Raw genomic sequence first — 16,190 nt, 5'->3', positions numbered from 1 at the left:
ATTTGGAAGGCGATTGGTTCCCATCCCTGCTTAATGAAAGATGTCAACCTCTATGGCTGGCTCCTCCTCCTCAGATATGCCTGTGCCTCCAGAGCCCTGGGTTCTTGGTTCCAGCTGACACCATCAGGGCACTGGAAGTCTGTGGGCCTGATGATTCTTCAGGGAGTGGGACCCTTGTCGGTTGATACCACTTTCTCATAGTGCGCAGAATACAGCCATGATAAATACATGAGATGAACTGGGCTCATCAAAGCACTTTATTCATTGTGAAAGTCAAAGCAAGGGGAATCGGCTTAAACTAGTATATTCCAGTATATTGCTAAAATATACAAAAGTTAGCTTTATAATTGCATTAGGCAAAGCAGTAGTATTTCGTCTCTTCCTTGTGCGACGATGCTCAGCAAGATTCAAACCCCTGGGCAAAGCAGAAATTCAGGGTGCCTAAGTTGCCTGTGGCACCCAATGTACCTTCCTCGGGGCTTATCCACACTTAACTTTTGCCCTGTGTTTTGCAAGAACAGGTCTGTGCTTCGAAGCTCCGAGCGCTCTTTAAAGCTGAAATGCAACAAACAGCAACTCAGGTTTTCAGCAAATTGCCACTTGCTCCTATTCAGCTTTTAAGAATGAGTTTTTGCAGAGAAAGCTCCAGAACAACAAACGGGTACTTGGACCTGGAGCTTTAAAGTGCAGACCATGCCTGGAAAGTGCAGAGGAAAGGTAACTGTGGATAAGCCCTTAGTTCCGGCATTGCTCACTAAGTAAGGTGGGTATTTCTGCTTCTCTTTGCAAATTAGAAAAGGGGGTCCCACATCTGTGAAGAAGTTGAAGCAGCAGCAGCAGCAAAGTGAATATTTGCAAAGTCAGCCAATTCACCAGCTGTCTTCAATTTTTTCTTCCTCTGTAGAAAACAAAGCATGTGGTTAAAGCATGGAAACCACAACTAAGAGATGAAGCAAAATTGCCAGTGACAATTTGAAAGAGGATTGGATTAATTCATGGGGGAATATACAGCTATATGTATTATTATTAATTAAATTTGTATACTGCCCTTCATCTTTAGATTCCAGGGCGGTTCACAACAGAATACACAATGAAACAAAATACACAATGAAATAAAAGCAAAGCAAAACACCCCCTTCCCACAAACACATTTAAAAAGCCATAGAATGTTAATCGACGCTTGGTTGAAGAGAAAGGTTTTCGCCTGGCATCTAAAGATATAAAGGCATCCGGTGATGCCTCCTCTGTAGTTACTAGTCATGCATGATCGCTACATATCCAAAGCTGCAGAGGGCTATTGAGCTCATCTCCTGCTTTTGGGAGTTTCCTAGGCATCTTGTCGGCCAGGGTGCAAAACGTATGCTGGACTCAATGTACCTTTGGTCTGATTCAGCTGGGTTCTTTTTATGTTTTGAAGATTTCTCGGTTAGAGAGCATCTTCCACCTTGCATTATCAACTCTCCCCCTGCTCCCCGTTTCTTTTGCTGGAATGCCTTCAAGCCACCAAAGATTTCTCAAGGCAGCCTTCTCTAGCCTGGTGCTCACTAGATGTTTTGGCTATCAGCTCCCACAATCTATGATCATTGGCCATAGGTTGTGACCCAGCAGCATAGGCGCCGACTCCATGGGGCCTGAGGGGGCCCGAGCCCCCTCAAAAATTCGTTTGGGGGGGCTCCACCCCCCATAATCTCGGGTGCCCCTCCAGCAGAGCGCCATTGCCGCCCCTCCCCCAGCCCAAAATGCACAGGGTCGGGCTGCATGCCTCCTGCCCTCCCTCCCGAGCAAAAGCTCCCCCAATTTCCTTTGGAGCTGATTAATAGGCGCAGCACGCTCTCCCCTATTCGCTCACGAGGAGGAGGCGCCACTTTATCTGCATATTCATGAGCTTATTTATTATTCATGAGCTTTCATTTATTATTCATTATTTATTATTCATGGGCTCCCCCAATATTTTTTATAAGTCGGCGCCCCTGCCCAGCAGCATCTAGGGGGCACCTAGTTTGAGAAGGTTGTCTTAAAGCATAATCTTTAAGTCTTGTGTGAGTCTTTTTCCTCGCTTAAGATCCAGTTCAGCACTTCTGAAATTCTTATGTACTTCAGCAAGGGGGCTTTGCCCCTTGCAGCGGAGGCTAGTCTGTTACAGCAAATGGGGCACTGCCCCACCCACAGCAGCCTGAGGTCCACCTCCTGTCTTACTCGCAGCCAGTCCAGGAGGTGGCCCTGGCTGTTGGCTTTCTCCTCCTCAACCTAATTCTTGCCCTTTGTGGAATTTAGCAGGGAGGAGGATGGAGACAGCACTAGAATGATTTGGGTCTGTCTGCCATTGGCTCCAGTTCAGCCTACTGTTGGTCTGCCCTACTTGTTCCAGCGGGGACCACCCACATTTGGCCCCTCCCATAATGAGATATGCCCTTCAAAAAATATAAATACAAAATCTCAGGGGAAAAGAAGGCTGTCCATAAGGAATAATCCAGTGAGGAAAAGGGAAGGATAGAGTTTGTCTTGAATAAGGACAGGAAGTCACCAGAGCTGCTTTGAGGTTTTCTTTCTTAAAAATCAAGCAGCATATGAATTTTAATGAATGAATGAATGAAAAATAATAATAATAAATAAAATAAAATAAATGCGCTGCTCTCACCTGGTAGTGCCCTCAAGCAATCCCTGCATACGTTCAGATCGATACAGATGTCCCGAGCCTTCAGGCCAGCCTGCAGATCTTGTCTGAGCTTTGATTTGAAAAGCCTCAAAAGCTTTTTGCAAGTCCCTCTCAGGATCCTGCCCACTACCTGACATACAGAAGCTATTGCGTCCTCGATTTTCTCCTGAAAGAAGAGTTGGGGAGTAAGAACAGTAACTTGGTGGCTCCATGCTCAAGATTCAAACAGATACAGCCTTTGCGTGTCTGCCAGGGTGGCCTTCCTCTGCTTTCCTCCCTCGTTTCTTCTCACACCAGCCGCTGCTTGCATGCTACACCTACTGAAATTCCCTCTTCTACACACTTATTAAAGGTGTGCCTATTAAAGGCACAGGAGCCCTGACTTCTCTCGCACTCTATATTAATCTGAAGTGAGCAGGGAGCTGTATATTTTGCTATATTTGTTCATTTTCCTCCTTCTTTATCCCCTTTTTTTGGCTCCAAATAAAGTTGGTTGGAATATTGGCTGTCTTTAGCTGCACGCATTTAAAGCCCTCCCCGCAAAGAATCATGGGAATCTTAAGAGCTACAATTCCCAGGCCCTTTAACAAACTACAGTTCCCAGGATTCTTTTTGAGGGTGAGTGGGTTTTTAATGTATGGCGTGCTACGCAGCCTTTGTGCAAAGTCTCACACAAGGAGTGAGGAACCTCAGGCCTAGGGGGCAAATACAAGCCCCCAGGCCTCTATTTGTCTCTCAGGACTTCCCTCAGGCCACGTTTCCTGCTTGGCAGGGGGTTGGACTCGATGGCCCTTGTGGTCTCTTCCAACTCTATGATTCTATGATTCTATGATTCTACCTCCAGGTGGGCTGGTTGAAATTGTGCCAGTCAAATCCAAAGCAATGTGGAGAGCTAAAAAGCTCTTTCTGGCGTTGAGTCCACGTGGGGTTACCTGGCACGGGAAAAAACTTTTAAGCATTTCCCTTGCTTGCTGGACACAGCCTGCTCAATGCACTGGTCCTGGAATAATAATAATAATAATAATAATAATAATAATAATAATAATAATAATAATACCCCGCCCATCTGACTGGTTTTCCCCAGCCACTCTGGGTGGATTCCAACTGAATATTAAAAACAATACAGCTTCAGACATTAAAAACTTCCCTAAACAGAGCTGCCTTCAGTTGTCTTTTAAAAGTAAAATAGTTGTTTATTGCCTTGACATCTGCTGGGAGGGCGTTCCACAGGGCGGGCGCCACCGCCGAGAAGGCCCTCTGCCTGGTTCCCTGTAACTTGGCTTCTCACAGCAAGGGAACCGCCAGAAGGCCCTCGGCACTGGACCTCAGTTTCTGGGCTGGATGATGGGGCTGGAGATGCTCCTTCTTGAAATCTCACGGGACAATCTGAGTTCCAGTGAGATTTTGCGTGAGCTTCCTTAGGCTTCCAGAGCCAGGGTGCCAAGAAGGCCCTGCTCGGCAAACAAGTCCAGGAGTTTGAAACTTTGTTTTTGCACCAGGTCCACTTGGGTTACTCAGTGTGGAAAGAGCTCTCCAGCTTCCTTGCTCAGCCCTGGGGGTGCTCTCTTCTTCTCCCTTGCTTAGCCCATGGGGTGGCTCTAAAGGTTTAAGTATTCATTTACGGGGCTTTTATGTGGTTGCCAGTTACTACTGAGGGACACGGGTGGCGCTGTGGGTTAAACCACAGAGCCTAGGACTTGCTGATCACAAGGTCGGCGGTTCGAATCCCTGCGACGGGGTGAGCTCCCGTTGCTCGGTCCCTGCTCCTGCCCACCTAGCAGTTCGAAAGTATGTCAAAGTACAAGTAGATAAATAGGTACCACTCTGGCGGGAAGGTAAATGGCGTTTCCGTGTGCTGCTCTGGTTCGCCAGAAGAGGCTTAGTCATGCTGGCCACATGACCCGGAAGCTGTACGCCGGCTCCCTCAGCCAATAAAGCGAGATGAGTGCCACAACCCCAGAGTCGGCCACGACTGGACCTAACGGTCAGGGGTCCCTTTACCTTTACCTTTACAGTTACTATTATTTTTTGAAAGTTCATTTATTTGGTTTTTTCAGATTAAAGTTTTACAATCACATATCCAACATACAACATAAACACAAGATTCCAAAGAATCTCCTGGACTTCCCTCCTCCCCTTTGTGGGACCTATTATTAATAATTTCCTCCTGCATCTTCTATAATACAGTCGTACTGTGGTTGTCAAACGCCCTGGAACTCAGACGTTTTGGCTCCCAAACGCCGCAAACCTGGAAGTGATTGTTCCAGTTTGCGAACGTTCTTTTGGAACCCAAACGTCCGACGGAGCTTCTGCGGCTTCTGATTGGCTGTGGGAGCTTCCTACAGCCAATCAGAAGCTGTGATTTGGTTTTGGAATGGACTTCTGGAACGGATTCCGTTTGACTTCCAAGGTACGACTGTAATCCAAATATTTTACATCTCCGTTATGTCCAAAATTCACCATTAAACCATGTGGTTATAATTCCCTCCAGGTAGCTTACAGGGCCAACTCTGCTTAGCCTCAGCAATGGAAATGCATGATATGTTTTCAGGCTAATCTCTGGGTGTCAGTCACTTGTGGCAATTCAGTGGCTCTCTGCCCCCAGACCCAATTTTCAGTATCAGCCGAGCAAATAAGTTCCAATAACATAACAATTGGTAACTTACATCATCTGGATCGTCTCCAGCCAAATCCTTGACTTTCTGCACAATCTTGGTGCAGACGAAGCATTTAATCAATGGGGCATCAGCCTTGTCCTCCTCCTCCTCAAGTCCCTTCCACTGTCACAAACAAAGATATCAATGGCTTCAAAGTCAAAAATGAGGCTTTCAGGAAAGGACCAGGGCAATTTTGGGGGTAAATAGTGGGTGTAATAATGGGACTCTCACTATAAGTGATTCTTCCTGGCACAAGTACCTTCTTGGATGTCCAGCTTTTGTTGCTTTTTTTAAAAAAAGAAATTATCTGACCTTCTACTCGGGAAGTGTGCGCAGACTGTTTTCTACCCAGTTGTTCACCAATACAAGCAAATAATAAGTTGGCTACCAGCATTTATGTATTAAATCTTTGGCAATTATTCCCTCTCTCCCTTATGCACCACACAGTATTTAGCTACGGAGCTGGAAGGTAATATTTAAAAGGAAAAGAAGAATGAGATAGTTAGTTAGTTCTCCCCAAATTATCCTATGGTAGTTCCTGAGCTCTTAAGGAAATAAAAAAATTCCTTCCAGTAGCACCTTAAAGACCAACTAAGTTAGTTCTTGGTATGAGCTTTCGTGTGCATGCACACTTCTTCAGATACACTGAAACAGAAGTTGCCAGATCCTTCTATATAGTGAGAAGGTGGGGAGGGGTATTACTCAGAAGGGTGGTGGGAATGGGAGATTGGCAGGCTCATCTCAGCTATCTGCCAATCTCCCATTCCCACCACCCTTCATGCACACGAAAGCTCATACCAAGAACTAACTTAGTTGGTCTTTAAGGTGCTACTGGAAGGAATTTTTTTATTTTGACTATGGCAGACCAACACGGCTACCTATCTGTAATCTTAAGGAAATGTTTCAGTGTGGTCACATGGCTGATCCTAACTCCAAACTATAGATGAAGAATGTCTAGAGAAGTCCTTCTCATCCTTGTTATTATCATGCAGCTGCCCCCTAAGATATTGCTTTCCACCCTTTCTGGTTAATTTTGCTTAATTTGCGGTGAACTGATGTGGTTGCATTATATATCCCACCTGTAAATGTGGTGGAAGAGAGAGTGAAGGGAACAGCTCTTCAGATGCATGTGGTTTTGCATTTCTGGCTCTCACCAACGGAGAACTCCACTCATGGATCCAGCAGTATTCCTCCTTCTTGCATTCAGCAGCAGTAACTGCATCTTGGCACCAGAATTTGGGACCTTGCAGGCATGCACCAGGAGGGCCCAGATCTATTCCAGCCAAGGCTTTGAAACAAAAGGGTAAGAGGTAAACCTGCACAGCATACAACCCAAGAGGATTTAGAAGGAAATCTAATATTATTTGTGCATGATTTAAATCAGGGGCTTCTCTATAAAATGTGGGGCGATGGGACCTTTCTGAGCTGATGGGCCTGATAGTTATCCCCACCCACCCATGAGTCAACTTTGATACCTGAAAGATTACTCTTAGCTCTACCTAGGGATAAGGGAGAAACTCAGTACAGTTTGCATTTAAAGCCAAGCCTATCAAATTTGCACCTTCTGAAACAATGTGAACCAAAACACAGCCATCCTTTGAAATTCACACACATCTGATCTTTGCAGTGCAGTTCTCCAAGCAAAGGAAGTTTTACCAAAAAAAAAAGTATGTTAGGGGGAAGTGTGCATACAAATCAATATATTAGTGAAATTAACATAGGAAAATGCATTCCATAATGAGAAACTGATTGCCAAAACACCTGAATTTTTTTAAAAAATGGATTCTCAAATTGCTGAATCAATGTGAAAAACTGAATTTACGATTGGAAAAATGAGAAACAGAAAGGACCATAACTGACAGAGCACTCACACACACGATATTGAGGCTGGTTTGAGCCCTGTAGGAAGCTGCCTTGTGCAATGTCAGATCATTGGAGTCCCATTCACACCATAATGTTTAAAGCTCTATGATACCACTTCCAACAGTTATGGCTTCCCTACAAAAATCTCTGGGAACTGTAGTTGTCAAAAAGCATTGTTAGGAGACCCTGTGTGTGAAGTTACCTCCAGATGGAAGAGTAGCAATAATGTTTGAGTCGTCTCCACTGTCGCTTGATTTCATCAAGCTTATCACAGCTGTCTGCCTTTAACACAGCTTTCCCAAAACTGGTGGCCTCCATTTGTGTCGGACTATAACCCCCTTGAGGCTTAGCCGTCCATGTCAGTATTAACAGCACAGATCTGAACCCTCCATCCTCCCCTTTTGCTTTTCCCTGTTTTACTTTAATGAACAACTTTTCTGCAAACCTGGGATTTCCTGCGGTCCACAGAATTCCTCCTACTTTTGCAGGTGAAAGTTCTTAGCTCAGTGGTACAACATCTGCTTTGCCTATCAAAGGCCTGAAGTTCAAAATCCCCAGCATCTCTAATTAGGGCTGGGAGAGTCTAAAACCTAGCTGACATCAATCATTGTGGACAATATTGAACCAGAAGGACCAATGATTTGGTCCAGGGTAAGGCAGTTTCCCTTGTTCCTCTTTGTGAGTGACCCTGTTTCACCGCTTCGCTGGTTGGCATGGGCCCACCAGGTTTTTTACTGGAAGGAACAATAGTCAAAGCTTGCCTGTAACTTCTTTTTGTCCTGGAAGAAGCAAAAACGCATCCCACAGCCCTCACATCTTACCTGCACCTACAGCAACATTCAGGTACAAGATGAGCAGCAAAGCCATTGCAGCGCAGGTGTCCAACTGCAGGGGGGAAGCCGGTCTCCCAACAAGTCTTTTAAAGCTCTTAAAAGTTATGGGGGGGTGGGTTCCTGCCTGAGCCAATCAGAGTGTTTGAAAATCAAAAGCAGAACTTAAAAGGACATGCCACTCGCTGACCAGGATGCGAGGCTTTGGCTGACCCCCACCCCTTTGCCAAAACGTCATGGATTTGAGAAAAGTGGTTGACAGCTACGAAGCGTGAACAAGCATTGTTCGAACAGACTAAAAACAAAACCAAAACCACCCTCAGAAACCAAATGCCACAGGATGCGACAAATAGGTATTCAAACCACATCTCAAAATGTGAAGAATTAATTTTATCTGAAGGAAAAGAGGCAACTCTCATGAAGATCTGCCTTCAAGCAGTAGTCAGACCATTGGTCTCTCTGACAGGCAGTTGTTCTTGAGGGCTTCAGACAAGGCCCTTTCCAATCCTACTTGGAGCTATTGGGGATTGAATTTGGAACTGTCTGCATGCAGGGCATGTGTTCTGTGTGGGATAAAATTCCCCGTGGGAGTTCAATACGGAGGCTCAGATCTATTAATCAGACTTATGTTCAGCAATGCATTACAGGTTGGCGTTTGTGAGAGCTTTCCATTATGATACATGCTTTATAGGAATGTGTCATCTGGCCTGTTGTACCTTCTTCCCAATGATCTTCTTCTTCTTCTTCTTCTTGTTATTATTATTAATTTAATTTCTATACTGCTTTATATTTTTAGGGGGGGGATCTCAAGGCGGTTTACAACCGACATTAAAACAGCAAATAACACAATTCAGAATAAAACGTTACAGAAGAAAGTTGAATATAAAGTATACAGATGAAACTCGGAAAATTAGAATATCGTGGAAAAGTTCATTTATTTCAGTAATTCAACTTAAAAGGTGAAACTAATATATGAGATTGACTCATGACATACAAAGCGATATATGTCAAGCCTTTATTTGTTATAATTGTGATGATTATGGGGTACATCTGATAAAACCCCCAAATTAACAATCTCAGAAAATTAGAATATTGTGAAAAGATGCAGTAGCTATTCAATCCACAACACCTGCAATGGGTTCAGTAGGAAGCACAATCATGGGGAAGGCTGCTGACCTGAGAGTTGTGCAGAAAGCCGTCACCAAGACCCTCCATAAGGAGGGAAAGCCTCAAACGGTAATTGCAGAAGAAGTTGGATGTTCCCAAAGTGTTGTATCAAAGCACATTAATGGAAAGTTATGCAGAAGGGGAAAGTGTGGAAGAAAAAGGTGCACAAGCAGCAGGGATGACCGCAGCCTGGAGAGGATTGTCAGGAAAAGACCATTCAAATGTGTTGGGGACTTTCACAAGGAGTGGACTGAGGCTGGAGTTAGTGCATCAAGAGCCACCACACACAGACGGATCCTGGAGATGGGCTTCAGATGTTGTATTCCTCTTGTCAAGCTGCTCCTGAACAAGAAACAACATCAGAAGAATCTTGCCTAGGCTAAAGGGGAAAAAAAAGAACTGGTCTGTTTCTCAGTGGTCCCAAGTCCTCTTTTCTGATGAGAGCAACTTTTGCATCTCATTTGGAAACCAAGAACCCAGAGTCTGGAGGAAGAATGGGGAGGCACACAATGCCAGATGCTTGAAGTCCAGTGTGAAGTTTCCAATGCCAGATGCTTGAAGTCCAGTGTGAAGTGTTGATTTGGGGAGCCATGCCATCAGCTGGTGTTGGTCCACTGTGTTTCATTAAGTCCAGGGTCAACGCAGCTGTCTACCAGGAGATTTTGGAGCACTTCATGCTTCCTTCTGCAGACAAGCTTTATGGGGATGCTGATTTCATTTTCCAGCAGGACTTTGGCACTTGCCCACACTGTCAAAAGTACCAAAACCTGGTTGAATGCCCATGGGATTACTGTGCTTGATTGGCCAGCAAACCTACCTGACCTGAACACCATAGAGAATCTATGGGGCATTGCCAAGAGAAAGATGAGAGACATGAGACCGAGCAATGCAGAAGAGCTGAAGGCTGCTATTGAAGCATCCTGGTCTTCCATAACACCTCAGCAGTGCCACAGGCTGATAGCATCTATGCCACGCCACATTGAGGCAGTAATTGATGCAAAAGAGGCCCAAACCAAGTACTGAGTACATATGCATGCTTCCACTTCTCAGAGGTCCAATATTGCTCTATTTGCAGTCCTTGTTTTGCTGATTTCATTTAATATTCTAATTTTCTGAGATTGTTAATTTGGGGTTTTCATCAGCTGTACACCATGATCATCACAATTATAACAAATAAAGGCTTGAAATATCTTGCTTTTCATGTCATGAGTCTATCTCATATATTAGTTTCACCTTTTAAGTTGAATTACTGAAATAAATGAACTTTCCCATGATATTCTAATTTTCCTAGTTTCACCTGTACATTTGAATACAATCAATATTCATTCAAACACAATTAACAGGAAACTAAAATATTATCCTAAACAATTTTTTTTAAAAAAAACACACTACATAGGAGGTCAACACATTTAGCAGAGCAAAATTAACACAAAAATTATCTGAACAAAATCTTCTTATCTACCCACCACATTACTTTGGAACAGTCACTTATCTACCCACCCTCCAACCACATTTCTTTGAAACAGTCACCCAGCCCAAGCTTCTTCCTCTGTATTTTCAGAGACCTCTGCATCTTATCCGGTGCTGTTTTTAACTTCAGCATTCAGCTAGGCCCCTCCAAAACTAGGTCTTACTCATTTTGGGGTCAGGCCATATCCTTATATATGTAAAACTTTCCTTGTTGATAATAGATTTCTACCTCATTTGCCACTGAGCTATAGTGGTGGAGAAAGCCCCTGGTATTTTGAGTTTTTGTCAAGTCTGCTTGAAAGACACATATGGAAATTATAATGGGTTGGATCCAGATTTAGGCTGTAATCCTAGCTTTACTTACTTGGAAGCGAGAGCCAGTGAAGTCAGTAGGACTTACTTCTGAGGAGACATGGAGTTGGGTGGAATGCTAGTTCTACCCAGAGTAAACCCACTGGAGATCAAGGCCATGACTTACTTATCGTAGTTTCATTAATTTCAGTGGGTCTATTTTGAGTAGAACTTAGCTGGCTTCTGCCTATTGTTAGGAGTGGATTGTAGGTAAGTTAAACTTAACTCCCACTGAAGTTAATCGGACTTAAGTAATGACTAATTTGTCCCATTGATTTCAGTGGGACCTAAGTTCAACTAACATCGTCTGGACCCAATCCAGTGTGTCTTCCAGGTATACATATCACTGCTCCCACAAGTAGCATGAAGAAACCTTCCACATGTTGTTTCCAGGATGTTAGAATTCTGACTCCAAGCGCCAATGAATTGCACAGTTGTAATGAGCATGCACTTGTGACTGTGGGGTAGTTTAGCCTGGCCAAAGGATGCATTTGTGGCAATGGCAGCTTGCCTTGAAAAATAACCTTTGGAGATAATAATAATAATAATAATAATAATAATAATAATAATAATTTTATTTATATCCCGCCCTCCCCAGCCGAAGCCGGGCTCAGGGCGGCTAACAACAATACAATAATCAAACAATACAATAGTCACAGAATCTAAAAATATTTCATTATAAAAATTAATTAAATCAAATAGATGGCAACCAATTAAGCAAAATTCTGTGCAGGTTGCCAGAGGAGGGAGTCAGGCTGAGCCCTGACCAAAGGCCTGGCGGAACAACTCTGTCTTGCAGGCCCTGCGGAAAGATGTCAGGTCCCGCAGGGCCCTAGTCTCTTGTGACACAGCATTCCACCAGGTTGGAGCCGCAGCCGAGAAGGCCCTGGCTCTAGTTGAGGCCAGCCTAACCTCTCTGAGGCCTGGGACCTTGAGGATGTTATTATTTGCAGACCGTAGGTTTCTCTGTGGGGCATGTAATGCACCCAGAGCCAGGCAGCAGTCAAGACACAAAATCAGAGACTGCAGACTTTCCACCCAAGGATCCAGACCAGGGGTAGTGCCAGGGACAGGGCAGAGGGCAGCTTGACCCTTCCAGGGAGGGGAGGAAGAGGAAGACAGTTTAGATTTACAACAGGTGTTTGAGGGAGGTCACAGCTCATAGGCTGATGAGGGGAAAAGTTGGGAAATAATGGGAGAGGAGGACGAGGAGGAAGCACAAGGGGGCGACAGCTGATGGACACTGTGTCTTTAAATAGCATTTCAGACCCCCCTCTCCTAGAACCCGGCGAGCCTTGGAAGTAGGAGAGCAAAGAGCTCAAAGACAGAGGGCACATAGCAGCACCCATAGGATAAACAATGAGAATGAAGAATGAAGAAGTGGGAGTGACGGGGTGGAGATTCACTCGGGACAACGTCTTTATCCAAGAGGCTGGGTTCTAGAGCCTCTCTCTGTAAAGACTGAATAAAAAGTGTCCGGTAAGAAACATTCCCTTGTCTTTGTATGCTCCTGGGCAAGCAGCCGGGAGTCGCTGGCAGCAGCCTGACATGTAGGGCTTTAAGTCTGCTGCAGAAAATCAAGAAACTGAGGCTGAGGAACTTGAGCCCCCAGGAGAATCTCCTGTAACCGTAGGGTCAGAGCCTGCATTGTCGTACTTTGCCCTGAAGAACCAAATGCCTCCAGCAGGAACTCAGTGGCCCAGGGAACACACCAGGTGGGAAGCTAGGGAACAGTCTGTCTGTCTTCTGGCCAAAGGATTGGCCATTTTAGAAGTTAGTTAGCCACAAGGCTTTTGGAGCTTGAGAGAGGTGTTCAGAGAACAGAAGCGTTAAAAGGCCCAGTCTATGCTTACCCTTTTTGTTGGAGCAAGTTTCTCACTTGGTGCTATCCATGGTCCTGCAACTTCTGATAAGTCTTCTCTGCTCCTCGAGATCTGGTATTGGATCAGAACAGAATATGACAGCTTTGCTACTACCATGGCAGGGAGTGATATAGATAAGCTCCCCTTCCCATGCTCCATCCTTCTGAAGCTTCCTTGCTGCTGCTATTTACAAAATAAAATAAAATAAAAATTTTAGAATAATCGAATTCACACAGGAAGGCCCTGAATTTATATTTATAGCCTGAATTTAATTTTGTGATTTTTGCATACTGTTGGCACAACTGACATTATATAAACTTTACATAATGGTTTGTGTATTGATATGAGAAGTGTGAAGTAGATGGCTTTTCATTAAAATGCAAACAAAATTGAATTCTGGATACTTGTCTGGCTATTTGGAGAGATTGTATTCACTTACATGTTTAGCTTAAGATGTATGCACACGTCATTATAGAATCCATGCACCGATGGTGTATGAACTGCACCACAGCAGCAGATGGCAGTAGCTTCTATGGATTTAATATTATATATAGATTTAAACTCAACCCAGCATTAGCTTCATGTGCAAAAAATGTCTTTTTCAGATGCAATCTCCTGCCTTGCAATAAAGAATGTGTTAAAATACTTACTGCCGGTTCAAATGAAAAGTGTTCTCTTGCCAAGTTTGAAACTGCTTCTTCCCCCACCCCACTTTCCAGCACAGCTTGTGCAATCTTTGCCAGAATATATTTATGGAAAGCTTTTCCTCATGATATCTCTCTTTCCAAACCACACTACTACGTTGCATATGCTCCAATTGTTCCCATTTCCTGGAATCAGTCCCTGGTACATAGCTGTCCATAATTTCTTTGGGAGTTCTGAGGATGCTTCATTTACTGTAGATATTGGTGGTGTAAGTCAGTGGTTTTGTCTTTCTTCTGGGATCCCTTGCCAGCATCCCTGGAAGTTAAATGTGAATGGGGATTGGATGCCCCCTGCCCCTCATGCACATATAAATGCATGTGCATAAATGCTAAGGGCACAATCCTAACCTCAGCCAGATTTCACCAGCAAAGTTTAGCAGTGCCCAGAATTCTTTGAGGTGGAAAATATGCTTTAAATGTGCTTTACAGGTATAGTGTGTGTGCAACTTGATGACCACCCACCACAAAAATGCATAAAATCTGCATGTTCTAATGTATATGTATGCATGCAGTTTTACAAAATAATAATAATAATTTAACTAGAAATATAATACATCTTACAGCAGTGGAAAAAGCATCAGATGACCTGTGCATCTGCCAACAGTGGCTTGCTGGATAAGGTGGCATCGCCCTCCTGATACAGGTGTTGCTGTGAGGTGGCACAGAGGCAGGGTGATGGTGAGGCTTGGGCACTATGGGACCTGCAGATTGACTCCACTGGTGTGCCTGTAGAGCTGACCCCCTGCTCTATCCTATCCAGGTAAGCTGCAGCTAAGCTCGTACCAGGAGGGCAGCTCTGCCCCACCACATGGGCCATTCTAGGGCTCACTTAATCTGCTGTGCAGACCTGACAGCACTTCCAGCAGAGGACTCTTATTATATTACTTGTTTTGTGAATTTGTTGTGTGCCTAGTTTGTATACTGTTGTGCTTCTGATAAGATTATAATGATTGTAGTTTGTAATGTTGTTATTATCTATGAACCACTCTGAGCTCAATGTGGTTGGAAAAGCGGGACAGAAATACGAAATCAATTAAATTCAAAACGGAGGGCTGGCTTCTATAAAAAAAGGGCACATCATGGCCATTCAATAGCTATCTCTGATCTACCAGGACAGGTTTCGGAAAATTGGGTCCATCCCTGGAAAGCAGGAACGTATGGGACTACACTGCAAGGGGATCACTCACAGTCTCAGTCTCTCTGTGTGTCTCATTACCACTCAACCTGCATTGTGGAAATAATAACACTGTACTACATTGCAGGGTGGTTGTAGAACAACAGCTTTCAAATGCAAAGTGAAGATAATATCATTGGGGCTATATTGCAGGGTGTTTGTAGCCCAGTGTCTTGTTAGCCGCTTTGAGACTTCTTAAAAAGGTAAAGGTAAAGGGACCCCTGACCATTAGGTCCAGTCGTGGCCGACTTTGGGGTTGTGGCGCTCATCTCGCTTTATTGACAGCTTCCGGGTCATGTGGCCAGCATGACTAAGCCGCTTCTGGCAAACCAGAGCAGCTCACGGAAACGCCGTTTACCTTCCCACCGGAGCGGTACCTACTTATCTACTTGCACTTTGACGTGTTTTTGAACTGCTAGATTGGCAGGAGCAGGGACCGAGCAACGGGAGCTCACCCCGTCGCGGGGATTCGAACCACCGACCTTCCGATCAGCAAGTCCTAGGCTCTGTGGTTTAACCCACAGCGCCACCCGTGACCCTTAGGGTAGTGATAAAGCGGGATATCAAATCCAAACTCTTCTTCTTCTTCCACCTTAACCCCACCCTGTGATGGGAAGATACTATAACTATGACCTGTAATTTGCAGGGATTTTTTTTTATTAAAAAAACCCACACCTTTAAAAACAAAGAGCGTTGTCCATTCATAGGAATACCCAAAAGAGCAGAAATTCCAGCTTTTGCTTCTATTTTTTGCGGGGGCGGGGACAGCGAGGACAAGTTGCTGCTTAGTCACAGCTACAGGGTCACTTTCCCCCATCCAAAGCAACCGGGAAGGGCTCGTCAATCTATTACTTGGTTCTTATTGCTTGTTTGACTTTTAAACAGGTATTATTTAATCCTGGATGTATTTATCCAGAGAGCCATCACTTGGTGTGAGCAATGAACATCACAGCAATTGGACGATTGCAGTGCACACAGAAAATACTGCACATGATTCATCTTCCTAAGGATTTCAGCTGAAATGGAGGTTTCCAGGGTTTGCAGCTGTGGACAAACGCTTGTAAATAAGGGCACATCTGGAGAAGTTGGTTCCATATTCAACCCCTTCGTTGTGATTACCATCCACTGATTCTTGACCTTTTAGCCTACTCTCCCCAGTTCCTTTGTCACCAGCCGTGTGTGTGTGTGTGTGTGTGTGTGTGTATATATATATATATATATATGCTTTCGTAGATTTTCACGGGTACAGGAATGCAGGTTTTGGTGTCTTCGGGTGTCTTCCCGTGTAAGAGTCGGGGTGTCTGGGCGACGTTTCGACGAGGTCTCACTCGTCATCTTCAGGCTGGTGCTTTCGGCTTCTTGTTCCAGTAACAAGAAGCCGAAAGCACCAGCCTGAAGATGACGAGTGAGACCTCGTCGAAACGTCGCCCAGACACCCCGACTCTTACACGGGAAG

The 16,190-nt window shown here is 44.5% G+C and overlaps 1 protein-coding gene across 1 annotated transcript; it reads right to left on the bottom strand.

The window, feature by feature from the left end:
* Nucleotides 1–239: 239 nt before the first annotated feature.
* On the bottom strand, nucleotides 240–8,182 carry GNLY (granulysin). The gene is made up of 5 exons (XM_082200707.1): nucleotides 7,998–8,182; nucleotides 6,393–6,601; nucleotides 5,323–5,436; nucleotides 2,639–2,822; nucleotides 240–898 (listed from the first exon to the last, which is right to left on the bottom strand). The coding sequence occupies exons 1-5, from the start codon at nucleotides 8,041–8,043 to the stop codon at nucleotides 870–872; spliced, it is 582 nt and encodes a 193-aa protein (XP_082056833.1). The 5' UTR covers nucleotides 8,044–8,182; the 3' UTR covers nucleotides 240–869.
* Between the last annotated feature and the right edge of the window lie 8,008 nt (nucleotides 8,183–16,190).

The sequence above is a fragment of the Podarcis vaucheri genome (assembly GCF_965113315.1).
Source record: "Podarcis vaucheri genome assembly, chromosome: 15".
NCBI classification, from domain to species: Eukaryota; Metazoa; Chordata; class Lepidosauria; order Squamata; family Lacertidae; genus Podarcis; species Podarcis vaucheri.
The sequence above is the reverse complement of the archived record's forward strand: the minus strand, read 5'-3'. Positions and strand labels throughout refer to the sequence as shown.

Bases quoted from the DNA above. Each gene is read 5' to 3' on its own strand.
- GNLY (XM_082200707.1), bottom strand. From the start codon at position 8,043: ATGGCTTTGCTGCTCATCTTGTACCTGAATGTTGCTGTAGGTGCAG. The intron at 6,602-7,997 runs GTAAGATGTGAG...TTTGTTTCAAAG, and splicing joins GAATGTTGCTGTAGGTGCAG to CCTTGGCTGGAATAGATCTG. The intron at 899-2,638 runs GTGAGAGCAGCG...TGTTTTCTACAG, and splicing joins TTGCTTGAGGGCACTACCAG to AGGAAGAAAAAATTGAAGAC.